Source organism: Phaenicophaeus curvirostris, chromosome 10 (genome assembly GCF_032191515.1).
Source record: "Phaenicophaeus curvirostris isolate KB17595 chromosome 10, BPBGC_Pcur_1.0, whole genome shotgun sequence".
In the NCBI taxonomy this organism is placed as follows: Eukaryota; Metazoa; Chordata; class Aves; order Cuculiformes; family Cuculidae; genus Phaenicophaeus; species Phaenicophaeus curvirostris.
In genome coordinates, this window is record NC_091401.1 from 3,840,320 (window position 1) to 3,866,573 (window position 26,254).

General features: G+C 45.9%; 1 protein-coding gene across 3 annotated transcripts in view; it reads left to right on the forward strand.

Annotated features, from left to right (window-relative positions):
* Window positions 1-26,254, forward strand: part of ABCC5 (ATP binding cassette subfamily C member 5) — a 72,483-nt gene that overhangs the window by 32,494 nt on the left and 13,735 nt on the right. For 2 of the 3 annotated variants that reach the window (XM_069864973.1, XM_069864974.1), the window contains 14 exons: window positions 11-113; window positions 823-1,007; window positions 2,052-2,198; window positions 2,563-2,692; window positions 3,204-3,357; window positions 3,498-3,626; window positions 4,968-5,154; window positions 6,376-6,465; window positions 8,357-8,546; window positions 9,273-9,432; window positions 9,863-9,941; window positions 10,897-11,010; window positions 12,090-12,254; window positions 12,935-14,477. In XM_069864973.1, coding sequence (XP_069721074.1) covers window positions 11-113; window positions 823-1,007; window positions 2,052-2,198; window positions 2,563-2,692; window positions 3,204-3,357; window positions 3,498-3,626; window positions 4,968-5,154; window positions 6,376-6,465; window positions 8,357-8,546; window positions 9,273-9,432; window positions 9,863-9,941; window positions 10,897-11,010; window positions 12,090-12,254; window positions 12,935-13,036 — 1,935 coding nt within the window. In that variant the 3' untranslated portion in view covers window positions 13,037-14,477. Of the gene's footprint in view, window positions 1-10; window positions 114-822; window positions 1,008-2,051; window positions 2,199-2,562; window positions 2,693-3,203; window positions 3,358-3,497; window positions 3,627-4,967; window positions 5,155-6,375; window positions 6,466-8,356; window positions 8,547-9,272; window positions 9,433-9,862; window positions 9,942-10,896; window positions 11,011-12,089; window positions 12,255-12,934; window positions 14,478-26,254 lie in introns of those variants that run through there. The other variant, XM_069864975.1, reaches the window with a different exon arrangement.

Here is a 26,254-nt window from a genome sequence, read left to right on the forward strand (position 1 = left end):
TTTCCTGCAGATTAATATAAAGAAGAACACAAACAGTTCACTGAAAAGACCACAGGATAAAAGTACCAAAACAGGGTCTGTGAAGAAGGAGAAAGTTGTAAAGAAGGAAGAGGGTAATTATGTAATCAGATTTCTGGCTTTAATTATATTATGCACCAAGAAGCTGAAAACTTGCACTTCCAAAGTGCATTATAAATGTACCTCACAGGTTTTGAAAGCTTTCTCAGCTCCTGGTCACTTAGCATGATTGATGGGACACAGGAGGTGGGCAAAGAACATTCATGAGTTCATTAAATATGGGTGCCTGCATAATTTGAAGTTGAATCAGGCTGTCACTGGTCAGATGCCAACAGCCCAAAGGAGCTTGTATTGTCCTCTCTCCTGTAACACTTCTCCCTCCTATCCCGAGAGAGCAATGTATGTAGCTTGGTACTCAGAGTCGGAGGTAGGGCGCAGCATTTATGTATGAAGAATTGGAAGTTCTGACCTCAGTTTTCTGTTTTGTCTTTTTAATGTTATCTTTGAACTTCATCAGCATTTGAAAAGCGATGATGAGGCTGATACCAGCCTAATATTTAGGTCTGTGCTGATTATGCTTTTTCAGACATAACCGTGACGTGAATGATTCTGCAGAGCAAATGTGTCTTTTTTTAAAACTGCTTGAACCATTGAGTTCTATTTATTAAGTAATGTCTTTGTATCTGAAAGTGCTCTGTACAGTTTGAAAATTACTGTAATTTTGTGTATGTTAACAAACTTACAGAAGCTTCTTGGCATGGCTTATTTTTCCTCACTCCCTCTTCCTCCTCTTTTGTTTCACAGGCCAGTTGGTCCAGTTGGAAGAGAAAGGCAAAGGCTCCGTCCCCTGGTCTGTTTATGGTATTTACATTCAGGCAGCAGGAGGCCCCTTTGCATTCCTCGTCATCATGGCACTGTTTGTGCTGAATGTGGGCAGTACAGCTTTTAGCAACTGGTGGCTGAGTTTCTGGATCAAGCAAGGCAGTGGAGTAAGATAAAGAGCTTTTCTACTCTCATTGTCGAACAGGCAAGGGGATTGCTCTCAGACTAATTCTAAGAAGTCCTATGAGACCAAATGATGCTTCCCAATTTAAGCAAGTTGTAAGGCTCCCCAGGAGGTGATATTACTAGAGAGATCATTTCCAAGGATGAGAGTGCTCTACTAATAAGATATAATACCTCATGTGGTTTTATACTTACCTCTTGTTCCTTGTCTTGGTAAGTCTAAGAAAAGGAAGTGGAAATGTTAAAGGGGCCAACAAGCTGCAGGAAGAAGTTTAGTGCTGGTTTTAATTTAAATGTGTCCTTACATCTAACAGGATAATTCTGTTAAAATGTATGGCTATAAGACAAATTACTTTTGGGATTTGCTTTGAAGACTGACCTGGAATGATTTGGAACTTTTCCCACTCTAGGGACCTTAATTGCAAGTCTTGTTGTGTTTAAAAATTGAAACACAACTGCAAGAATTTTTTTTGTGGAGTAGGAGGAGAAAATTACTAACCTTAGAGAAGAAATAATGAAGTGCAGATGGCCAACAATATTAAGATAAACAATGAAGTCTTTAAACATATTTAAAGATGGAAAACAAAAGAAAATGAGAATGTATGACAGTGTGATAGTGAAGAATTTACTGTATACTGGCACAAAATAACTGCTTGATAAGACCTATGTACAAGATATCCAAGGTGAATATTGCTGTGTAATAGGAGTGGTGGCATGCAACTATCTGGTGATGTTCAGAAGAACACAGGAAATAAGTATGAAATGGGTGGTTAGGAACCAAATGAAGTCAGAATTGTGGTAGTATTTCAAAAAATATTGTATGAAAAAGGCTAAGGGCTACAAATCCACGAATCAAGTATCTCTACTAGGGAAAACTTTCTGAAGTATTCAGAGATCATCAATGTGCTTTAAATAAAGTAGAACTATTAATTATGGTTGGAGGGGACCCAAGACAGTTAAATTCTACCACATGTAATGTGTACAAGATAAATTCTTGAAAATTCACTGAAACCTTGAATTTTCCGCAGAACACGACTGTGACTTTGGGTAACGATACTGTCGTAAGCAACAGTATGAAAGACAACCCCCACATGCATTACTATGCTGGCATCTACGCGCTCTCTATGGCGGTTATGTTGATCCTGAAGGCTGTTCGTGGTGTTGTCTTTGTAAAGGTTTGTGCCAATGCTGTTGCTTTTCTTATCCCCTCCCGCCCCCAACGCACACTTCCTCCTAGTTCTGCATATTGTGGTTCTTTTGGTCACCTCCCAAGAGAGACTTTTGAACCAGAGGAGGTCAGATCACAAATTGTGAGGTTTCCTTAAATCATTTATTGTGGCTGCACCATGCTTTCTCTTAAACATATGCCTGAATTAATAGCTTCCTCCCACTGTTTGAAAGCATAGAATGCAAGAGAAAACTCCAAACCCTTATGTTTGGAGAGAGAAAATGAGCAGAAAGTTTTGGTGCCCAGGGGTGGGGCAGTGACAGGAAGGCAAACATTCTTTCATAACGCTGCAATGTTTTTTGCATTGTCAGGGGACTCTCAGAGCATCCTCAAGGCTCCATGACGAGCTCTTCCGAAGGATTCTGCGTAGCCCCATGAAGTTCTTCGACACTACACCTACTGGGCGGATTCTCAACAGGTTTTCCAAAGACATGGATGAAGGTATCTCACTGTAAATCCCACATTCAGATCTTCCAGCTACCTCCTTAATACTCTGCAGTCTCTTGCTATTGGAGCCGTCGTACCCTGTATCTGTTGCCTAATTGAGTACTTGTAATAAACAAAGCAGGAATTGGGATGCATCTGGGTTATGTTTCTAGAAGGCAGCTAATATCTGAAGTCTATCCGCTCATAGAGAGAATGTGCAGTTGCTTTTGTACTTACAGACTGCACGTGGACTCTTAGATAATGCAGGGGAACCTAGAGTATTGGGGTGAAGCTGATGTGCAGCGAAGGTGGTTAATTAGGTCAGAGTTGCATCAGTGCTGTTTCTGCAAATGGGAGTAATTGGAAAGACTACTGGCATCTCCGAAGATAAAAGCAATCCTAATGAAAATATTCTTTTTTCAATTCGAGTAAGTCGGTTATGTACAGCTGGACCGAATTGCTTTTATCTAGGTTGGTTTACCTTTCTGTACTCAAGATCTTCCTATTTTCTCTCCATCTCTTCCAGTTGATGTTCGTTTGCCATTTCAAGCAGAAATGTTCATCCAGAATGTCATCCTTGTATTCTTCTGTGTGGGGGTGATTTCTGGGGTTTTCCCCTGGTTCCTGGTGGCAGTGGGACCCCTCATTGTCCTGTTCACGGTTCTGCATGTGGTGTCTAGGTAAGTGCATCTGCTGCTTTGACTAAAAGTATGGATACTTTGACCTGCTAGTAAGGACAGTGGAGTTCTTCAAGTATATCATGTAGTGGTTGGCATACGGTGGTTGTACATGTCACTTAAAAGTACTTCTTTCCTTCCAGAGTCTTTATTCGAGAGCTCAAGCGTCTGGACAACATCACGCAGTCTCCGTTCCTATCTCATATTACATCTAGCATCCAGGGTCTCTCCACAATCCATGCCTACCACAAAGGACAGGAATTTCTGCACAGGTCAGTCCTAGATACCCATCTGAGGGTAGTGGAGCACAACGCAGGGTGCAGCAGGTTTACTTTCAGCAAGATTGTTCAGTGGGGTCTATAGCTGATGGCGTGCGTTGACTCTAAGAGTGAGAGTTACTTCTTGGGGGGAAAAGCTGAGGGAGAACAAAGAGGGCAACTCACCAGTAGCCAACTGGGAAGAGCAGTGGTGGAGCGTCCCATGTGAATGCTCTCCCCTGGAGTTCTCTGCAGTGCAGCAGGTGCAATGGTAATGGTAAGGACAACTTTTTGGCTGTACTTTTTCCCTAACAGTCTATACTTTCCATCAAGTCATGTTCATACTTTCTACTGGCTATTTCTACTTAATATTAGCCTTAGTTAGATATTAGCCTTGGTTAGAGTGTGCTAACAAAACCTCAGTGTGCGTATTGATGAGCTGACCAGAATATATAATTGGATATTTATCACGCAGTTAAGTGATAGTTAGCCACCTTGTGAACTGTGCTTGGTTTTCTCTAGTATAAACTAAAATCCACAAAACAAACAATAGCAAGAAAAAATGAAACGTTTCTCATGTGAGTCATAGTTGCTTCCCATGAGAATCTGTGTCAGGGTTTTGCAGGTTCAAGGTCATGAGACCAATAGCAATAGCGTGGGAGCACAGGAGGAATTGCTACGGAAGCTCTGGAAAGACACTGCTGCAGCAGCTTAGGTGAAAGGTTTCAGAGGTGCAAATAGCAGTTCCTTAGCATTGCTGGTGCTAGAGCACGAAGGCACTGCACCCACTGTGCAAGAGTGATGCGTGCAAACTGAGCTGGACGATCAGAAAATCTAGTTACTGGCTTTTTGAATCTCAAGTGCCTCCTGTTAAATGTATTTTCTCAGCTTTGCAGTCTTGGGATTATAAATGAAGTGGTTATTGATGCGTTTTAATTAGTGTCACCAATCCTATCAAAACTTACTGAAACTTCACTTGTACACTTGCATATAAAATAACACTTGCTCTGGGCATATTCTGGAGAGCTGCCGCTGTTGCCCACGGAGTGATTTGTAGCCATTGTGGTGAAAGTGTGTGTAACATTCCTGGGTTTCAGTTCTCCTCCGTATAATTCATTGCTGTACACAGAAACTTGCTAATTTGACTTCTGACAGTTTAAACTAAGTAGATATCTGGCATTATTCAGGAAGTTTGTAAACCCTGCTTTCATGCCCTAGTTTGAGACTTTGTGAACGACAGACTGGTCTTCCCACCCCAAATTCTGACACTGGAACAGTTTTAAGTGGCTCTGCTATTTGTAGAACATCAGGCTCATGGAGTTCTACTAACCTTTCTTTCTTTTGTCTTTTTTTCAGGTATCAGGAGCTCCTAGATGACAATCAGGCACCATTTTACCTGTTTAGCTGTGCAATGCGCTGGCTGGCTGTACGGCTGGACATTATCAGCATCGCTCTTATCACAACCACTGGCCTTATGATTGTCTTAATGCACGGCCAGATTCCTCCTGCCTATGCTGGCCTGGCTATCTCATATGCTGTGCAGGTGAATATTTGATTTCTCATTTAATGTCATTATTGCTAGTAAGTAGAAGCAATGCAGCATTGAAAACTTTCCTTAATGCACTAGAACGGACAAAGACACTTGTTACCCCTTTTGGTAATGGAGGGGAAAGCAGTTCAGAGTCGGGACTTTTTGCTAGCAGCCAAATAAATTATGAGGGGCAATTGTTTTGAGGAGCTGCCTCTTGTAAAATGATGAAGTAGAAACCGTTTAAGGCTTTTCATGTGCTGTGTATTGCAATTTTCCTGGTTATTTCCAGAAATTGTGTTGATGGTGCATCTAACATCTGCCAGACTGATGTCTTAAAGTTTTGCTTGCAGTATGTTGTCACAGTGAACAGCATCCAGTGTTGCTGAGCGAGTTAGAGACTTTTGGGCTCAGAATACTTGCTCTTAGAGCTGTTGTTTGGCCTTTTCTGCCTCCTTGTGGTTGTATGATGAAATTACAAAACTTGGCTGATCTTTAAAACTGTTGCTTGTGGAAAACCTTCCTAAACTGCTGGATTTCCAAGCAACTAAAACATTATGGTTACTTCAGAATTAACCACTAACTAAAATTAACTTGCCTTGGGCATCCTAACTGTATGGTGCCCAATGCCAAAAGTACTTGTATCAAATATCATAAATCATAGAATCATCTAGCTTGGAAGAGACCTTTAGGATCATGAAGTCCAACTGTCAGCCCAACACCACCATGCCTACTAAACCTTGTCCCTGAGTGCCACATCTACATGTCTTTTAAATCCCTCCAAGGATGGAGAGACTGCCACTTACCTGGACAGCCTGTTCAAATGCTTGACAACCCTTTTGGTGAAAAAATTTTCCCAATATCCAATCTAAACACTCCTCATGTAACTTCAGGCCATTTTTTTGGCTTGATATCACTTGTTACGTGGTAGAAGAGACCAACACCCACCTCTTTACAACCTCCTTTTAGCTAGAGAGCAATGAGGTTTCCCCTCAGCCTCCTCTTCTCCAGGCTAAACAACCTCAGTTCATTCAGCTGCTGCCTGTAAGACGTGTGCTTCAGCATCAATATCTGTCTTGTATTGAGGAGCCCAAAACTGAACCCAGGATTGAAGGTCCTTCCTCACCAGTGCTAAGTACACCCTTGTCCTGCCGGCCACACTATGCATTAGATTTGTCTCTTAAATCAAAAATAAATCACAGCTCTCTGAGTCTTTGTTTTCTCTTATCGCTCCAGTTAACAGGGTTATTCCAGTTTACGGTCCGACTTGCTTCAGAGACAGAAGCTCGCTTCACCTCAGTGGAGAGGATCGATCACTATATCAAGGTAGGACAATAATAGATTGAACTGCATGTTGTAGAACTTTTTTGTCACTTGTTGTTTTGCTAAGAACAAATCAGCAAGAGAAGGTCAGCAAATTAGGTCAGTCATAGTCTGCCTTAGTACAGAATGTATGTTTCTGATCTTGTAAACACATTAATGCAGGTTCTGTAGTACTGCAGAGTGAATTTGTTTTATGGAGCATGTATAGAAGCATTGACTAGATGAATGGCACAAGAGCTAGGAGTTAACTAAGCTGACAGGCATCACTTGCTGGTGCCACTGAAGTTACATAAGGATGTTGAAAATTTGCTGAAACTTTCAGTGGAGTTGAGTGTGAAAGGGGTAACTGGGAATCCAATACAATATTTTACAGTAAAAGAGTCCTTCATTCCAAACCTAATGGAATGCTTTCATTTAAACACATAACTGTTTCACTTCTTCTACATCTATTTCTGCATCATCGTAACAAGTGTGCTTTTGGGTTTTTTCCCACAATTATCTTATATAACACATTTCTATATGCTTAAAAGGTCAAGGAATTGTTCTCATTGCAAACATGAGAAATGTGCCAGGCCAAATGCTTAGGAAGCTGCTCTGGTTACTCCAGTTACCTGTAACCCTTTCTTCTTCCTGATGAGGGATTTCTGTATGCAGAACTGGGTGTAGGCAATGGGGAAACAGTAGACAGGTGAAAGCCTGGAAGCTTGTTGTGTGTGTGTGTGTTTGTTTGTTTATTTATTTATTTATTTTTACGTAATCCATGTTCCCTCTGAACTTTGGAGGGCGATAAATACCTATTTGGTAAATCTGGGCTATGTAGTAGTTATTTGTGGAATTTTTCTTTAGCCTGTGGATTTAATAATGAAGAGAGAAAGTTAAACCTGCCCACTCCCTCTGCTAAATAAATAAATCCTCTTGTGGCATCTAACCAGAAAATTTCTGTGTATGGAAGGCTTGGTGACCACACAAGCTGACAGCTGCATGCCAGATACTGCCTGGTATTTCTCTCTGGGTTGGGTTTATCACTGTCAGCCCAGAGACAGTGGCAAAACCTACAGTTGTAGGCTGTTGGGTTTTGTGGTTTTTGTTTTTTTTTTTTTTTTTTTTAAGTTAGTGTATGTTATATTGTATCACAATTAAGCAACACTTCCTGTGATTTTTCTTGTATCTCTGGACAACCATTTTATTGTGAAAATATCAAACTACTTCGAATTTAAAGTGGAGGAGTGGGACAGCAGTGAAATACCATGCACATTCTGTGTCTTACCAAGTCCCAGCCTTCTTGATTAATCTGTGAACTGCTTAATGAGGGACCTGTTAAGGGGCAGAGTGAAACAGTGAAAGTGAGCAAGCTGGAAGGGGCCCAACTGGCTCAGAGATTTAATAGAACAGGGGAGAATGAGGAAGAGAAGGAGGATGGTGGCATTTGTGCAATGTTTTGTATGGGCGTTCTCTTCTGTGTCAGAATCAACAGAGCTGACCCTGGCAAGGCATTGCAAATGAGGCACAGAAATTCAGCAGATTTTGCATCCAGAAGCACCCAGCGTTTGTAGTGCCACAAAACTCATTAGTATTGTGCTCATAAATAACAGGCCTAAAACAATTTTTGAATTCTATTGATAAAAATAATAGTTCTGTAGAAGGACTAATGTCATTATTGAGGCACCAGGAGAGAAATAACAGCGTGGTCAATGTAACAAAGCAAACTTCCGAACCACTGGGTCCATGTTCAACCACACTGCTCATCATAAAACTGCCATAAACTGATATAGACAAAACCTGCAGGGGAGAACTCCTGGTGAAAGCTCTAACTGATCATTTTCCTATCTGGTATTTTGTTTACTGGAAACTGAACTTCTTGGGGTTTTTATTTTTATTAATTTTTTTTTTAAAGACACTTTCCCTGGAAGCTCCTGCTCGAATTAAGAATAAAACTCCTCCTCTGGACTGGCCACAGGAAGGTGAAGTTGTTTTTGAAAATGCTGAGATGCGGTACCGAGAGAACCTCCCTCTAGTGCTTAAAAAAGTGTCTTTTACCATCAAACCGAAGGAAAAGATTGGCATTGTGGGAAGGACAGGTTCAGGTAAGGAAAAACATTAAACAGAGTTAAATTACTACTTTTACAGAATGGGAGTGGAATAGAGTGGGGCAGTCATGCTGGTTCTCCTGTCTTCTCTGTGTTTGGATAGACTGGTAATTGCACAGGAGTGGTCCAGCAGTCCGTCAGTGGTGGATTAGGTTCATCTGCATACATAAACAGGATCCCTTAAACAATAAAAAACAAGTTTCCAGTTAAAGTAGAGAGAGAATCTGCTATGCCTGAGCCAGTATGTTCACAACATTGTACATGCCAAGCCACTTACCAGCACAGAAAGCTACTTGGAACATGTTGATTGCATCTTGTTTGACTTTCTTGAAAGGTTTTTTTTGTACTGATGCCACAGCCAGGTTTGTCTCTAAGCTCTCTCCATAATGCGAAGAATCAAACCCCTTGTTTGTGAGACGGCTTAAATCAACTCCAAAATGTAGTTTGTAAATAAGCAACTAATATTGGTTTCCGTGGCAAAGTTTTGGTAGTGGGGGTGAGGCACTGCAGGACTGGCTTCTGTGAGGAGAGATTAGGAGCTGCCCCTACAATTGCTTAGAAGTTTAAGTGCTGAACCACAGCATTTACCAGCATTGTTTGCCAGAACTTTATGGTGTTTTAAAACACTTACCTTGCACGTGGATGGCTTTTAAAGTGTTTTCTCATCTCAAAGCTGCTTTGACTCTAGAAATGGGAGTATTTTTTTTTCTGTCTCTTTTTTAGGGAAGTCTTCCCTTGGAATGGCTCTCTTTCGTCTCGTTGAACTGTCTGGAGGCTGCATTAAAATTGATGGAGTGAAAATAAATGACATAGGTTTGGCAGATCTTCGCAGCAAACTCTCAATAATTCCTCAGGAACCCGTGCTGTTCAGTGGCACTGTGAGGTTAGTGAGACCATAAGAATGCAACGAAGGACTGAGCGAGCTGCTGGCTTGTACTGGAACTTAAATAGGTGCCTGATGAGAAGTTAGTTCTCGGGCATCCTAGCTGCTGTTTTGGTTTTGAAACAAAAAAAGCACAGCTAAATTACTTTAGTGGATCCAGTACAGAACTGGATGGTTTTGTCCTCTATGGAAGTCTTGTTTTCCTTTTAGATTTGATGGAAGCTTTTGTTTCTTTGTCTTCCCTCTCCACTCTTTTATTCTTTGGCTACTCTAACCTTCCTATGCTGGACACATCCGTGTTCCTTGGCAAGGAAATTCCATCAGTGGCAGGCTAAGTTGAAATTGTCTGTCTAGATGAATTAGCACACTGCTGTTTTTCCATTCATTGCTGAATAAAAATCATGGTTGTGTCTTCTGCTTCCCTATCCAGGTCAAACTTGGATCCTTTCAATCAGTACAGTGAGGAACAAATCTGGGATGCTTTGGAAAGGACCCACATGAAGGAGTGTGTAAGTACTATGTGCCCTGTGAAATATGTCTTTGTTTTGGTTTCCACATTAATGTATTCTGTTAGTAGTTGTTTCGGAGACCTTTAGATAAAGCTTTTTCTTTCTATTTTTTCCCCTCATTGTCTATGCTTTGACTGATTTTTTTTTTTTTTTCCTGATTTGATCAGACTGATTTTTTCCTTGGAGAGCACGCCGTATTTTGAGTGTGTCATTTTTTAGTATATAGCATAGCAGAGTGCTGCTCTACCACATGTGCTCCTGGGGTGTTAGAATATTTCAAGTGATATTTTTCTGTATGTGCCTTAGGTGTGCATTCTGCATTTACATTTGTGAGTATAAAGGTCACACGTGTATGTTTACTGAACTTAAAAATCTGCCCTTTGCATCTGACTGCCATGTCATTTCCAATTCTTTTTTTCTTGCAAGTCAAGTGGCACATGTGGCTATGGTGTGTAGGCTGCAGGAATTCCTGCAGGGACTAGGCTCACTCCTGGTGAGAAAGATTGTCAGGAGATCTGCATTTATGTTGATTATGATTTTGTACATGGCGCACTTTTTCTGTAGAAATGAAAGGAATGGTTGGACTCGATGATCCAGTGGGTCTCTTCCAACCTGGTTATTCTATGATTCTAAATACTTTGCTCTTAATTCATGTTAATGTTGCCTACCAAGATGATAAATCTCTTTTAGCTTAGTCCTAGTGGTGTTCTCAGGAGCTACCACTGAGTCACGGGTGTTTCAATCCCGCTGAGTAGGTCTGATGTTCTGTTGCTGTTCCAGCACTAGATGCTTGTTACTAATTTCCTTAACAGAGACAGAGCAAGATGGACAGCAAAGTGGATATTTTGGAACATGGGCAAAATCGGATTTGTGGGAGGAGCAACAGTTTGTCTCATGCGATGGAAATACAAAAAATATGCAGTGCTTTAAGATTTTTCTCTTCCTTCCTGCACAGGTTGCCCAGCTGCCTATGAAACTTGATTCAGAAGTGATGGAAAACGGGGAAAACTTTTCAGTTGGAGAGAGACAGTTACTGTGTATAGCGAGAGCTCTACTGCGTCGTTGCAAGGTGAGCACAGGGAAGAGGGAAATAGTTGGAGATATCAAACTGGTAGGATTGAGACAGCCTTTTTGTATGCCAGATTGATTCTAGCTGTCAGCAGAATCACACCAACATTTACCGTGCTCCAGAGAGGTGTAGGGTTAGAACAACTAGGTAGGCATCTGTAGCCAGCTGCCAGCTCCTGTAACATCCTGCCATGGGAAAGGTATTGCTCTTCAGGGTTAAAAATAGGGTGTCAGATTGGCTTAATCACTTATTCAGTGTCCTGTTACCGGTGAGCATCAGATTCTTTTGCTTCTTCCACCTTTTTGTGAATGTCGGCCAAGTAATTACCTTCTACATGGTGCTCCACTAATACATAATGTCCAAATGGAATTTGGGACCAGGCTGTGCCAGCAAAGTTAAAGGTTTTGCAGTATTGGAAGGCAAATAAGTGAGAAAGGACTTTCAGATTGAGATTGACTAGGATTCTCGTTTTAACATCTTTTTTTTCTTGAACAACGCACACCATAGTATTTTAAGGTTCACTCTGCATCTGTTTTAAAGCCAGACTACTCAGCAGAAGTTACTGCTCTCCGTGCATTCCCTACACAAAACAAGGCTCGTTTAGCTTTGACAATGCGCCACTCCAAATCAGTTTGTCTGCATCTGAGAAGAAGGGTAATTCTTTCCAGCATAAGAAAGCTTGTAAGCCTAGCTGGTATTGACTCATTCCAGAAGGAATGTCACCAGCAAGGATGTGTCAGATTCGTTGACCAGTAAGCTTTGTATTTGAAATTTAGATGCTGAATGTAAAACTGAAAGTAGTGGAAACTTGAGGCCCAGGTCAGAACCCAAACGTCTCCTGGCTCTAGGGTGTGGCCATAAAATTCAAGTGTGATTCACAGAGTAGCATTGTTGAAGGTGATTACATAAAGAAAACTGAAAGGGTGCTTGTAAAAACTACCTTTGTGACCACAAATCTGTAAGGATTGCCAGTTGTGACAAGTCTTGGTCACAGTAATTCTGCCCCCTCTACCTATTTTTATATTCAAGGGGGCAAAGTGTTGCTATGGGTAACAGCCAGGATTATATGGTGCTTTCAGATTTTGATACTGGATGAAGCAACAGCTGCTATGGACACAGAGACAGATTTACTGATTCAGGAGACTATCAGAGAGGCATTTGCAGACTGCACTATGTTAACAATTGCTCATCGCCTGCATACGGTTCTGGGCTCTGATCGGATCATGGTGCTAACACAAGGACAGGTAAGCAGAGACTTTTGTGGCTGCAGTTCCTGTAGCAGCAGTCTGAAGGTGCCATATGTGCAGGGTGAACTGAAGGGCAGAAAATCCTCTGTATTCCTTCACATCCTTGGTAATAATACTCCAATAGAATCAGTTATTGCCCGACCAGGACAAGATCAAAGAGAAGAAAATCCCTTTTATAGGCCAAGAAAATACCGCAGAGTAACAGTTTCTCTTTTAAAGTGGTTTTGAACCTCCCTTTGCAGGGTATTTCTAAGATGGGACTCGGTGGCAGTTCCCCGTTACTTTCCCGAAGCCCTGTGCTATCAAACAGGCACGTGGGAGGTCATTTACCCACTTTTCAAGCTTCTGTGTGGGAGCCTTAAACAGTTAAATCAAATGTAAGAGCATTTAGCAAGTCTCTTAAAGGCAGAGAAGGCAAACCCCACAGCATCTTGCCTTTATTTGCCAGAGCCACCAGAGGCTGCTTTCCTGCTGCATAGTTCCAGTGTTTGAGGTAGTTTGGACCATCCCACGTTACATTATGCACGTATAAATGCACATACTTTCTCTACCAGTTGTCTCATAGATGAATACCACATTTGGGCTTCTTTACTACTGTTTCACAAGTCCAAATGGTGGAAATTAATTCTCTGCTGGATTTGACTGACATACTTCACCTGCCTTTTTTGCTTTTTTAGGTAGTGGAATTTGACACGCCGTCTGCCCTTCTGGCCAATGAGAACTCGCGCTTCTATGCTATGTTTGCTGCTGCGGAGAACAAGGTTGCTGTCAAGGGCTAAACTTCAGGGCAAAGTCACTTTAATTTTGGAGAGCTACACTCTCTGCCTGTGGCAGGCCAGCTCTTCCTCCTCTTCCAAGCAGATTATTGCCTTTTCATCTTTTAATTTTTAGCACAATGTGTCAAGCCAGAGTTTTAAAAACAGTGTCAGAAGAATTCTTCATGTTTTTATTATTGTATTTATTCCATGATCATATAACTAATTTTTTGTTCTTAAATGCACTCTACAGATGGCTCAGGGAGCCATAGTTATAAATGTATCAGAGGCCTATAATGAAGCTTTATACATGTAGCTATATCTATACATAATTCTGTATATAGCCTATATTTACAGTGGAAATGTAAGCTGTTTATTTTGTATTAAAATAAGCACTGTATTAATAACAGTGCATATTCTTTTCTATCATTTTTGTACAGTTTACGGTACCAGAGATCTGGCTTTGTTATCGGACTGTATCAGACACCATTTTGTCTTTTACAGTTGGTCTTTTCCTAGTGCTGGATTTTCTGCGTGTCTGAGTGGAAGTGAAGCTTTGCAATAGTGTCCTTTATTGTCACATCTTTGTTGTCTAGCGCAGGGGAGAAGAGCTCTGTGGTGTAACTCTATTGCATTGTAATTTATCAAAGCTATTTGGAGCATCACTAATGTTCACCATGGCAGCAGCTGCTGCTTCCCATGATGCTTTCCCAAAGCAGGGGTTTTAGTGATCTCCTGAGTGGGGAACCACTTCTGGGTCATGTTAAGGCCTCACATTTTCTCAGTGTCCTGATACGGTATTTCTTACTGTATCAGCAGGGTTTACTTTAATGCAAGCAAGCCCAAGCTCTTCCTGCTTCACTGATCTAACACAACCAAAACCTAACTGTTTGTGGAATGATCTGTAACAAAGTAATCGTATGGTTCAAATCATACCCTGTAAGCTGGCAGGAAAGCCTTTTCAGAATTGCTTCAGCTGACTGACTCCTTTATCTTGAAGCTGCTAACACTCCTCAGAGGTTTAGGTTGGCTTTCACTGGCATGGGTAACACTAACTCTTTGTTCTGCTCAATTATACTAAGGTTAAACAACATAAATATTACCTGTTTCTTTATTGCACACTTGTTAAGGGAACAGTCCCCCACCCCACATCTTCTGGAACTAAACAGGTTCCTGTTGATCAGGATGTAACACTGGTGTAGGACGTGTTTTCTTACTGTAAAGAGACCTACCTCAGGTTCCTAGGTCCTGCATAGTATGTAGCCATGATCACTGTTCACCATCCCTGTTTGACAGGACCTGTGGCCCGGGTGGGCATGGGCGCTCCTATAATAGCCGTGACTTATTGAATGGTCAGCGTTGCATGTCTTTGTCAACTTGGACATTTTGTAGCCTTAGCATGTTTGCAAAATGTCTCATTGAGGCAGAAATCTGAAAAGTAAATAAAACTATTTTGGGTTTTGTATATTGTATTGGCTTAAGTGGTTTGTTTTGGGCACATAAATCGCTCCTCGCCTTTTTCAGCCCCGGGGGATGTTTTTTTGCAGGCTGGTTTTTATTTCTTGTCTATGCACCACAGACAGATCTTCCTTCCTTCAGAGTGGGAGGGTTTCTTTAAAAGTGTAGTGAGTAATTTTTGTACCCTCCGGCATGAGGGTGGCTTGCAATATATCTGTGTTTATGTTGAGTAGTACAGGGAGTAATAATTTATAGCGTGAGTATTCAAGCCAAGTAGCAAGGGGGGAGGTTGGATGGAATCCAGAGGAACCTTCTTAGGCTCAGATTTTTCCACTTTCTTTATCTGCAAGTGTTAACTGTTTGTAATGTGACATAACTTGAAAATCACAGCATTTCTACCTACCAATACCACAGGCAAATCATGGCATCAGCAGAGCTTAGACTGTAGTTTGAAGATGGCACATACAGCATCATTTGTTGTAGTTGTTCTTTAATAAGCCTTGTCCTGACCAAGAATTAACTATCAACAGATCTTGCGCTACTCGTAGGTGCCTGGAGCCAGGCTTCTACTCTACTGGGGACTGGCCACCGTTTTGCCCAGTGATACTGGAGGAGCAGAGTGTCGTCGTGATTGGGAAAGGGAGAAGGAATAGGCCACCCAGCTAAGCCGGCAATTCTTTTTTGATCAGAAACTTGAGGACAAAAAGAAACTAGGGAGAGAGGCACAAGGCGGCAGAGGTGATAGGCCAAAAGGTAATGCCTTGCTTCACCCCTAGAAGTAGAGGCAGATAGAATGTGAAGATGAGAGCTGAATGCCTTAAGGGGAGAGAACATGAAATGCATCTGCCTTAAGACTGGCTAAAACAGCTCAGTCAGTTGTCGTGTGCAACTCCCCGAAGGACAGGACTGTCTTGGGCCCAGCATAACTGACCTTTCCCATGAACTCCAGTATTTCCCTTGAAGCAAAAGGGGCTAATGTACGTAGTTCTTGAGTGCTGCTGGGGTTAGAGCATGGCTTCATTTTGCAGCTGAGGCTGAGCTAATGGTAGTCTGGGCACAAGGGGAGCCATCCTGATCTCGTTCTCCTTTTTCCAGGCTGGGAGTCTCTTTCACTTGCCTGATGCCAGCACTGGCTCTTGCCTGGTGCAGCAGTGACCCGGTTCAGAAAGCTAACTTGCAGGAAGGTCACCCTCCAAAAGCAGGAATGCTGTACAAAGGAGGCAGGAAGGCACACCTGGAAGGGAGGTGAAGTGGGACTGCTCTTTTCAGTAGGTGCTAACACCAGCAGAAGTATGAGAGGAAACTGCACTTGGGATTCATTGCATCAAACCGTTGCCTCCCGGTTCTGCTCTCCTAAAAATGTGAATGCTTCTCCGCTGCTTCATTGAGCTGAAAGAGCTGAACAGGGTGTCAAACCAAGGGCCTGCGATGGAGCAGACAGTCACCTGTGGACAGTGGGGATTAGCTCCACCATTCTGTTAAACCTTAGCTCCAGCATTGTCACTTTGGATATTGAGGAGCCCGACTGCCAGAGGGAAATGTTCCTTCTGCTGTAATCACTTGCCTACTTCCTCTGGCACTTGTCTCACAGACAATACAGAGGTGTTGCTTCTCGCAGGAGCAGCAGTAATTTTTTTAATTGGCTTTCATCCTGAACCACAGGAGTCATTGAAGTGGAAGGAACAAACATCAATATTGACAAATAAGACTGAAATATCTTTGTCTTTGAAGCATTCTAGATGATGTTGATGATGATGGGAATGTGCAGGAATTGGATTGTGCCTTACAATTTATAGTATGACACCCCAGGGAAGATTTCATCCTGCAAGGAGTACAATAAAACTGTGCGACTGGGACAGAGGCTTTTCTTAAAGAGGCCCTACACAGAACAGCATGGAGATAACACATCCTTCTTAGTATATAGCAAAGGCCGTGGCCCCAGGCCAGTGGGCATGCAACCTCAAGAGAGATTTGCCTAAGGTAATTGGTTTGCCATATCCCTCTTGGGAAATCCATTTGCATCAGTTTTGCCTATTCTGTCCAAATGCAATGAGTGTAGCCGGTCCCAATTTGTTATCATAAGTTTAAAGACTCTTAGAAAGAATGTGCTCCTGCTCACCTGTTCTATCTGATGAGTCGAAATGTTGCATTTGCTTGGGACTTCAATCAAAATGCAGGTGGGATTGTTCTAAACTTATCCATTGGAGTTAATGTGCGGTTAGATCGGCATGAGTCCAAAGTTAGGCCCTAGGGCTGTGCTAGTTTGGACACCTTGAGGAGACTGGTGAAGGTCAGATCCTGAGGATGCAATGTTAGCCCTAAATGAAAGCCAGAGGGAAATTGAGCAGCTTTAGTACCTTGCTGGGACCAAAGTCTGGGAAAGTACAATTATTTCAAAAGGCAAATGTTATGGGTGAGAGAAGGTATTGGAAGGAAAGGGTAAACGCAGAAAACCTCATTTACAAAAGGAGAATGTGGAGAGAAAAGGTGGCAGGACAGAAAGTTTTGCTACAAGGGGATTGGGTGGAGACAAAATTGATTCTTGAAGATGGTTCAAAAGATGATATGGCGAAGATGCAGAGCAGCTGCAATGCCCCCTTCAACCAAAGAGCTTTCCTGATGCTGCACTGTTAATTCTGACTGCAATTGCAGTGTCTGTTTTACTGTTACATAAGCAAGCACAGAGAGGTTTTCTTTAGAGTCCCAGCTTCAGGTTGGTCTAGGATAAGACTGTGGTATGTTTTACCCTTGGTTCAGCTGGAGGCAGCAGCCACATTGTGCTGGGACTACAGTTTCTACCTAGAGTGTGACGATGCAGTGGAAACTCACTTGGAAAATTGTGCAGGTGCAGCTGCCAGTAGTGTAAGGCTTGGGAGGCACTTGGAATGTACCACTCTGGGTCCGCGAAACCCACAACCATGTAATAAATGTTCCTGTGTCGTGCAAAACTTGGGCCTTGGAAGTGCATCAGGGGGCTGAGGGAGGCACAAAAAACTTACAGAAGCACCACGACGCAGGGCAGGGGGGTTTCCTGTCTGCTGCTCCTGGGCGGTGTGCAGTTCACACCACAGTTGCTTCCAGCGCGCCTCCTTCCTTCCAGCTGACTGTCTCCTGCAATTGCCACACAGAGAAAGAAGCGGTTGTATAACTCTGATAACTTTGTCCTTTCTGATGGAGCGAGGCAAGCAGCAGGTGGTGCGTGACTGTTTGCCTCCAGACGGAAGGCTGGGAGAACAAGTTACTCCTGAGCTGGGCTCTGGGGTTAGTTTGGAGCGAGGGTTGGAGGCAAGCAGCTGGGGCAACCAAGGTGCGAAGGAAGAGATTAAAATAGGGGCTGTAGGGGTACTGGTAGAGGGAAGGGGTTCAGGGTTGGACTGTGAGTTAGCCGTGAGGGGCATGAGCAGGAGCGTGACGGAGGAAGCCGGAGGGGCACAGAACCAGGACAAGGGGTCACAGTGCTGGTGCAGGGTAAGCTCAAGGAGCACGGCCCTGGGACAGGGAGAGCGTGCACAGAGCTGGTAGGAGCGGCCCTGGGGCGAGGGGCACAGCCCCACAGAATCACCAGGTTGGAAACTACCTGAAAGGAGGTTGTGGAGAGGAGGGAGCTGGGCTCTTCTCCCAAGTGACAGGGGACAGGACGAGAGGGAATGGCCTCAAGCTCCGCCAGGGGAGGGTCAGGCTGGACATTAGGAAAAAATTTTTCATGGAAAGGGTCATTGGGCAGTGGCAGAGGCTGCCCAGGGAGGGGGTTGAGTCCCCTTCCCTGGAGGGGTTTAAGGGACGGGTGGATGAGGTGCTGAGGGACATGGGTTAGTGATTGATGGGAATGGTTGGACTGGATGATCTGGTGGGTCTCTTCCAACCTGATTATTCTATGATTCTATGAAAGGACCCACAGGATCATCGAGTCCAACCATTCCCATCAATCCCTAAACCATGTCCCTCAGCGCCTCGTCCACCCGTCCCTTAGACCCCTCCAGGGAAGGTGACTCAACCCCCTCCCTGGGCAGCCTCTGCCAGGGACCAATGTCCCTTTCCGTGAAGAATTTTTTCCTAATGTCCAGCCTGACCCTCCCCTGGTGCAGCTTGAGGCCATTCCCTCTCGTCCTGTCCCCTGTCACTTGGGAGAAGAGCCCAGCTCCCTCCTCTCCACAACCTCCTTTCAGGTAGTTGGAGAGAGCAATGAGGTCTCCCCTCAGCCTCCTCTTCTCCAGGCTAAACACCCCCAGCTCTCTCAGCCGTTCCTCATAAGGCCTGTTCTCCAGCCCCCTCACCAGCTTCGTTGCTCTTCTCTGGACTCTCTCCAGAGCCTCAACATCCTTCTTGTGGTGAGGGGCCCAGAACTGACCCCAGGATTCGAGGAGCGGTCTCCCCCGTGCCGAGCACAGAGGGAGAGGACCCTCCCTGGCCCTGCTGCCCACGCCGTGTCTGACACGGGCCGAGCTGCCCTCGCCCTCTCGGCTCGCGGCGCGGGGTCCGCGGGGCTCGCGGAGCCGGTACCATCACCCCCTGTGCGCGCGCACCCGCCCCGCCCCCCGGGGCGCCCCCTGCCGGCCGAGCCCGCGGCGGCGGCGGCTCCGGGCCGGGCCCTGCGCTCCCTGGGCCGGCGCCGCGCGGGGCCTGCGCGCTCCTTCCCCTGCTTCCTCTCCTCCTCCTCCTCCTCCCCCTCCCCGCCCCGGTCGCTCCGGCCGCCGGGGCCTCCCTCCTCCCCGCCCGCCCCATGGATTTCACATAGCGGCCGCCGCCGCCGCCGCCCCCGCCGCTCCATGGCGGCCCCGGCCCCGCGGCCGCCCGGGCTGTGCTGCTGCCGCAAGGGCTCCGCGCCGGGCCCGGAGGCGCCGCCGCCTCCTCCTCCTCCTCCCGAGCCGCCGCCGCCGCCGCCGCAGCCGGACGTGGCTTCGGCTTCGAGCTCGCAGCTGTTCGGGCTGCGGCACCTGCGGCTGGGGCTGGAGCTGCGCCCCGCGGCGCGGGCGCTGGCGGGCTGCCTGGTGCTGGAGCTGTGCGCGCTGCGCCCGCAGCCCCGCGCCCTCGTGCTGGACGTGCACCCGGCGCTGCGCGTCCTCTCCGCCGCCTTCCGCCGCGCGCAGCCCGGGGAGGCGCCCTGTGCCTTCGCCTTCCAGCCCGGGGCCGCGGCGGCGGCGCCCCCCTCGCCCTCCTCTTCCTCCTCCTCCGCCTCCTCCGCCTCCTCCTCCGGGGCCGCGGGGCCCCCCGAGCCCCGCCCGCCCGCCGAGCCGCCGCTGCCCGTGTTCGCCCGGCCCGGAGCCGCCGCCCGTCCGCTCGGCTTCAGGGTGGAGCCCTTCACCGACTACGGCTCGTCCCTCACCGTCTCCCTGCCCGCCGCGCTGCGGCCGCACCAGCCCTTCCAGATCATCGTCCGCTACACCGCGGCCGACGGACCCGCCGTGAGCACCGGGCCGGGGGCGGGGGGGGACGCGGAGGGGGGAGCGGGGCCCCCCCGGGGCGAGCTCTGAGGGGCCGCTCCAGCGCTCGTCGCCCTCCGAGGGAACAACCTCCTCCTGGTACCCGACCCGAGCCTCCCCTGGCGCCTCTTCCTGCCAGACCAGCCCTGTTGGGCACCTGAGAGAAGGGATCAGCGCCTCCTTCTTCTTCCTCCTCCTCCTTCCCTTGTGAGGAGCCGGTGACTGCGGTGAGGTCCCCCCTCGGTCTCCTCTTCTCCAGGCTGAACAGACCGAGCGACTTCACCTGCTCTTTCACCTCCCCTCTGCTCTGCTCTCATGACCTTCCCTGGAGGGGTTTAAGGGACGGGTGGATGAGGTGCTGAGGGACATGGGTTGGTGATTGATGGGAATGGTTGGACTCGATGATCCGGTGGGTCTCTTCCAACCTGGTGATTCTATGATTCTATGACACCCCAGCTGGAGTGCTGCATCCAGTCCTGGAATCCCCAGTGTAAAGAAGGAGATGGAGCTGTTGGAACGGGTCCAGAGGAGGCTACGAGGATGATCGGAGGGCTGGAACACCTGCAGTGAGGACAGGCTGGGAGAGTAGGGTTTGTTCAGCCTGGAGAAGGCTCTTTGGAGACTTAGAGCAGCCTTCCAGTACCTGAAGGAGGCTACAGGAAAGCTGAAGAGGGACGTTTTACAATGGCATGTAATGACAGGACAAGGGGGAATGGCTTTAAGTTGGAGGGGGAAAGATTTAGACTAGGCATTAGGAAGATACTCTTCCTGATGAAGGTGCGGAGGCCCTGGCCCAGGTTGCCCAGGGAAGCTGTGGCTGCCCCATCCCTGGAGGGGTTCGAGGCCAGGTTGGATGGGCCTTGGGCACCCTGAGCTGGTGGGAGGTGTCCCTGCCCATGGCAGTGGGATTGGAACTGGATGATATTTAAGAAGGTCCCTTCCAACCCAAACCATCCTATGATTCTTCACAGAAAGGGTCATTGGGCACTGGCAGAGGCTGCCCAGGGAGGGGGTTGAGTCACCTTCCCTGGAGGGGTTTAAGGGACGGGTGGACAAGGTGCTAAGGGGCATGGTTTAGTGTTTGATAGGAATGGTTGGACTCGATGATCTGGTGGGTCTCTTCCAATCTGGTTGTTCTATGATTCGCATGATTCCCCTCTATGACAGGCACTCAGGGAAGTGCCCTGGCCCCGCAGCACAGGCAGCAGGAGATGCTTCCCTGTCACACCTCCTTTTTCGTCCCCATCCCTCCACTGCATCCTCCCTCCTTGCCCCAGGACTGCCTCGGCCCAGCCAGTCCCAGCCTGCTGCCACCCAGCCCTGTCCCGGTCCTGCATCTCGCGTAGCAGGGATGCTCCTGCCAACCAAGCTGCCCTCCCGCCACCGCCGTGGTACCCCAGGCTGTCCACCCACACCACAGCAGGGATCTTAAAGTCTTCTTTCCTTTAAGGGCATTGCTGTTGTTGGCAGGGAGCGTGAAAATTTGAAAACTACTTTGGCTGGATTCTTCAGGACAAGTTACGTAATCCGCAAACACAGGGAGTTTCCCTGTGGGTTTTGCCAGGTGCTTACAAAATCAAGCCTTGCTCACCCGTGCTGGAGTGCCAGCAGGCTGTGCCCAGGAGCTGTGAGGCGAGCAGAGGGAGATTCCACATATTCTTACAAGTTATCTCCTGGAAAAAGGGTCAGAAATGGCCCGATCCACCCGTTTCAGAGCGGCTGTGGGAGGTGCTTCCGCGTTGGGGTAGATTAGTCGTGTTCAGTAGTAAGATGCTTCATCAATTCCGTCACTTCTACCCTTGGTATTTAGAAGCACTTTATTCTGGTCCCTTTAGATGCTCTTGGGCAGTGTTTTTAAGAAGTTACAATAGTGGAAATACAAAGTTATCACTGGAACATCAGTTCTTCCTACTCAGGTTGGAAATCCAACTGAAGTGGTTTTTGTCACATAGTTAATGAATCTATTTTTTAGTGTTTTTTGGTTTTGAGAGTCCAGCAACTTCGATGCCTAATAGAATTGACTCTAAGCCTGCTTGTTTGGTATTGTTGTTGCGTTGGTCAAAACCAGCAAATGTGTGGATCTGTTTGACTGTTACGAATTATTTAACAAGAGCAGGGATTGAACATATTGGTTTCATGCAAAATAACCCAACAGCAAGCATATGCTAGGTCTTTCATAAAGAAGGTGTTGCTGAACAGAATGAGTTTATTGGATCTTTTTCTGTCTAATTTTTATACTACACTGAAGCTCACAAAGAGTGTTCTGAATAGTTTTAATACATTGACTCACTCCAAATAGTGGGTTCCATATGAAGGTTTTCATTGCCAGGAGTTTCCTTTTATTGTATGGTGACCTTTTAACAGGCTGGTCCTTCACGAAAAGTGCAAAAATTAGGTGAAATTCTAGCATTTTAAACATTCAGATCTACTGGTAAGTGAGGATATTGTTCCCTTTCAACTCTGGAGCTCCTGGGTTTAATATTTCTGTATACAATAATGTGCTGTAGTTTTTCTGCACCAAAGAGGTGCGTGGGAGTCTGTGCCTTTCAGAGTCCACAGCCTGCTCAGAAGATTCTGCTCCTTATTTACTTGGTTTTTTTCAAGATTTTTATGAAGAAACACGTTCCTTTTGGTCATGCCATGCCTTGCTTATGATGGAAAGGCTTTAAAGCTGATTTGGTGCTGTTCTGTGCTCTGTAAGCGTTCTCTTTGGAAATTATTTGAAAAGCTCTGGAAGGTGCAGGGCACTGCTTGGTGTGATGTTCACATAGTCTCACCTTGTGTTAACGTGTTGCCCTGCGCACAGTGCAGAGAGAATGTTCCATCTTTGAGGATAGTGAGAGCAGGGCATTTTTTTCATTCTCTGTGTTGTTTGTCCTTGTTTCCCCTGGATCAGATGCGAGGTAGCTAGCTTCGTCCTGTCTTTTAAAGCCTTTATTGTACCTTTCTTCAATGCTTTGGTTGAAATGAAGGTACAAGGACTAATGTCAAAAGTTTATTGATGTTAAGGGTATGAGCTGCATTTTCAAGTGATGCTGAAAAGTAGAAGCAGGTGTACTCACTGCCTTAAATCGTACCACGTTTCCTCACTCGCTATTGTAGGTTTTGGCTGGCAGATTATTTATCCTCGAGTAGCACCTGTTCTAGCCCTTCATGTTCAGCGTTCTGGATGCACAGTCGTTTTGGGCTATTGTAGTGCTCTCTCTCATTGCTGTTTTTCATCCTAGCATTGCATTTAATGGGGATGATTGACCCGTGTGTGTAAGGGTGAACCAGTTTATACTCATGTCCACTTTATTTCCTTGCATTCCCTTTTCTCTGCGTGAGTGAAGCAGCTTTACAGTGTTAGATCTCTCTCTTCTAAAAAATATATTTTCTTTAGCTTTTCTCTGAATATAATCTTTTTAGGTCAGGGTTTATTTTCTACGGGACCCTTAGCATACTTGTGGGACCTATAAACCAATAGATTGATGCTACTGGTGCAGCACAGACGTGTTGGCAGTAAAATCTGCAGCAAAGATAGGAGTCTGTTTAAAACTGGAAACCTGCTGCCTTGATATACTTGGTTTGAGCCATCTGGATATGTTGTTCCACTGTCCCATTATTTGTCGTGTGGAGGAAGGAGCCAAGATCTTTGGTTGTTTGATGGACATTGTGAGACAGCTGAGAGATTAAATCTGCCTTTCACTGAGCATTTCAGCTCCCTGTGCTGTTAGAAAACCATATGCTTAGCGCATCACCAGTTCTCTTTAGAAGCAAGGCTGTCATCAACACCGTATCGCTCTTGGTGTGGGCTGAAGGCGCACGCTGATCGGGTGTGTCAGTGACAGTGCTCTGCTCTTCCTCCCTTTCTTTTCCCTCACCGCTTTACTTCTTGGTCCCACAGGTGCTCTTTCATAAAGCTTTTTTTTAAAATTTTTTCTTTCTCCTTTCTCAGGGAGGAAAATCTGCATCTGTCTCTTACCCCCCGTGTCACGCTTCTGATTTGGCAGCGCGCATAGAATCATAGAATAACCAGGTTGGAAGAGACTACCGGATCATCGAGTCCAACCATTCCCATCAATCACTAACCCATGTCCCTCAGCACCTCGTCCACCCGTCCCTTAAACCCCTCCAGGGAAGGTGACTCAACCCCCTCCCTGGGCAACCTCTGCCAGTGCCCAATGACCCTTTCTGTGAAAAATTTTTTCCTAATGTCCAGCCTAAACCTCACCTAGCAGAGCTTATGTTAAGACCAGTGCTATTTTCTTCCCATGGCAACCTTAAGTGCAAACCCTGTTCTGTGTTCTGGTATGAAAAATGGTAGCATTTCCTCATCCTCGGGATTTAGCAAGAAGGGGACAGCCCTTTCTCCAGTGCTTGAAACTTCCCCAGCGTTCTGTTAGATCTGTCCTGACTCCTCAGTCCTCCTAGAGCGACTTGTTGTCCAGTGAGCCTTGCTCCTGCCACATCCTCCGCATCTCAGATGTGTGGTTGGCTCTGTCATCGAATGGAGCGGCCTATTGTTTGTCTAGAACAGAAGCTGTGGCCTTGCAGCTCTCCTCGGGAGCTTCATCAATAATGCAGGTGGAAACATGGAGAGATGTAAAACTGAAAAAGGCTTAGCTAATTGCCTTTGTCATTTCCTGGGTTTGGGTAAATGATTATAATCTAAGCCGAAAGAAATTATATTCTTGGTAGGTGCCTTATAATAAGTGAGTTTCTTTGTAGCATGTGGACAGGGGGAGACCTGGACTGCCCAAAGCCTCTCCTCAGCAGAATCATAGAATTATAGAATACCCAGGCTGGAAGAGACCCACCGGATCATCGACTCCAACCATTCCCATCAATCACTAAACCGTGTCCCTCAGCACCTTGTCCATCTGTCCCTTAAACCCCTCCAGGGAAGGTGACTCAACCCCCTCCCTGGGCAGCCTCTGCCAGTGCCCAGTGACCCTTTCTGTGAAAAAATTTTCCTAATGTCCAGCCTGAACCTCCCCTGGCGGAGCTTGAGGCCATTCCCTCTCGTCCTGTCCCCTGTCACTTGGGAGAAGAGGCCAGCTCCCTCCTCTCCACAACCTCCTTTCAGGTAGTTGTAGAGAGCAGAAGAGCGAAACAGCATGTTTTCTTACTTGAAATGTGTCATTGAACAGCTTAAATGTGTGAAATGGCTCTCCTGTGTACATGAATAACTAGATAAAAATGATGAACGTTGTGATGACGTCACATATATTTCTGAAGGGAAGCACAGGAAGGATTTGGATGGGGAGTAGCTGTTCTCCTGTACTGCTCCAGCCCCTGCCCCCAGCAGTGCCCTGCTGCTTGCTCTCCTTTCTGGGATGTTGCTTACGCTCATTTTCCCCAGTCCATAGTCCTGCCTCTGTCCGCCAGCATAGCCTGCTCTATTTATATTACAGATCTATTTATATTGTTTCAGGATAACTTTCATCATTGTTCCAAGTGCATCTGGAATGAGAGACGGGACGCTTGCCGTGTAGCTGCAGACATTAGGGAACAGGGGAAAAAACTTACATCGTGCTTTGCAAATGTTTTTTTCCTCTTGGTCTTTGGGGATGGTGCTTCATTTAACTTCAACCAAACGTCAGATAAAGCAGGACTGATTGAAAAGAAATTGTTAAGAAATTGTCCTTCGATTTATGGAGTTTCTTGTAAACAAGAATCAGCTTCTTCATTCCCCTTTGCTTCCTGCTTATGTCTTTTTCCTGTGCTGGTCAGGGATAACTTCCCCTTATCTCTCTGCTCTAAAGACGTAGTCTGTCAACCCTTTTTCCTTCCTGCTGTAGTGCTGCAACTTAGGTCTGGTGGTCTCTGATTTCTTGGCTAGCATTTTCTATCCCTCAAAAAGCAAAGGAAACAGAACCTCTTGATGGTGAGTCTCTTCAGCAGGACCAGTGATACAGATTATAAGTCAGACTTATTCTGATGCGAGCACAAAGCCACTGATCAGAGCAGTGTTTTTAAAAGTTGGCATTGAGGCAGATCTTTAAGAACTTAGTTTATGAGCCTCCTGCCTTCTTTCTGGGTTATTAGAGAACTACTACCCTGGCACTTGCATTTTTTGTGGATGTGTGTTCTGTGGGAAGCTGTTATTTTCAAACTGTGGGTTTTAATGAGATGTGTGTCCCTAAGTGCCCTCTGGAATAGTTGTGTCTGGTTCCACAATGTCAGATCACAGGGAAGATATTAATTGCTGTGAAATGCAGGGATCCATGGAGTGGAAATCTGTAGCGACGCTGCACACCTCGGCTGTGACCTGGAGATCTGGCCAGTGATGTGCTGAGACGCAGCCTGTGGATTTGAGTAGTTGCGTAGCCCTTGTAGTGCTAAGCGAGGCAAGGTTTGTCAGGAGGAATCACACAGCAAG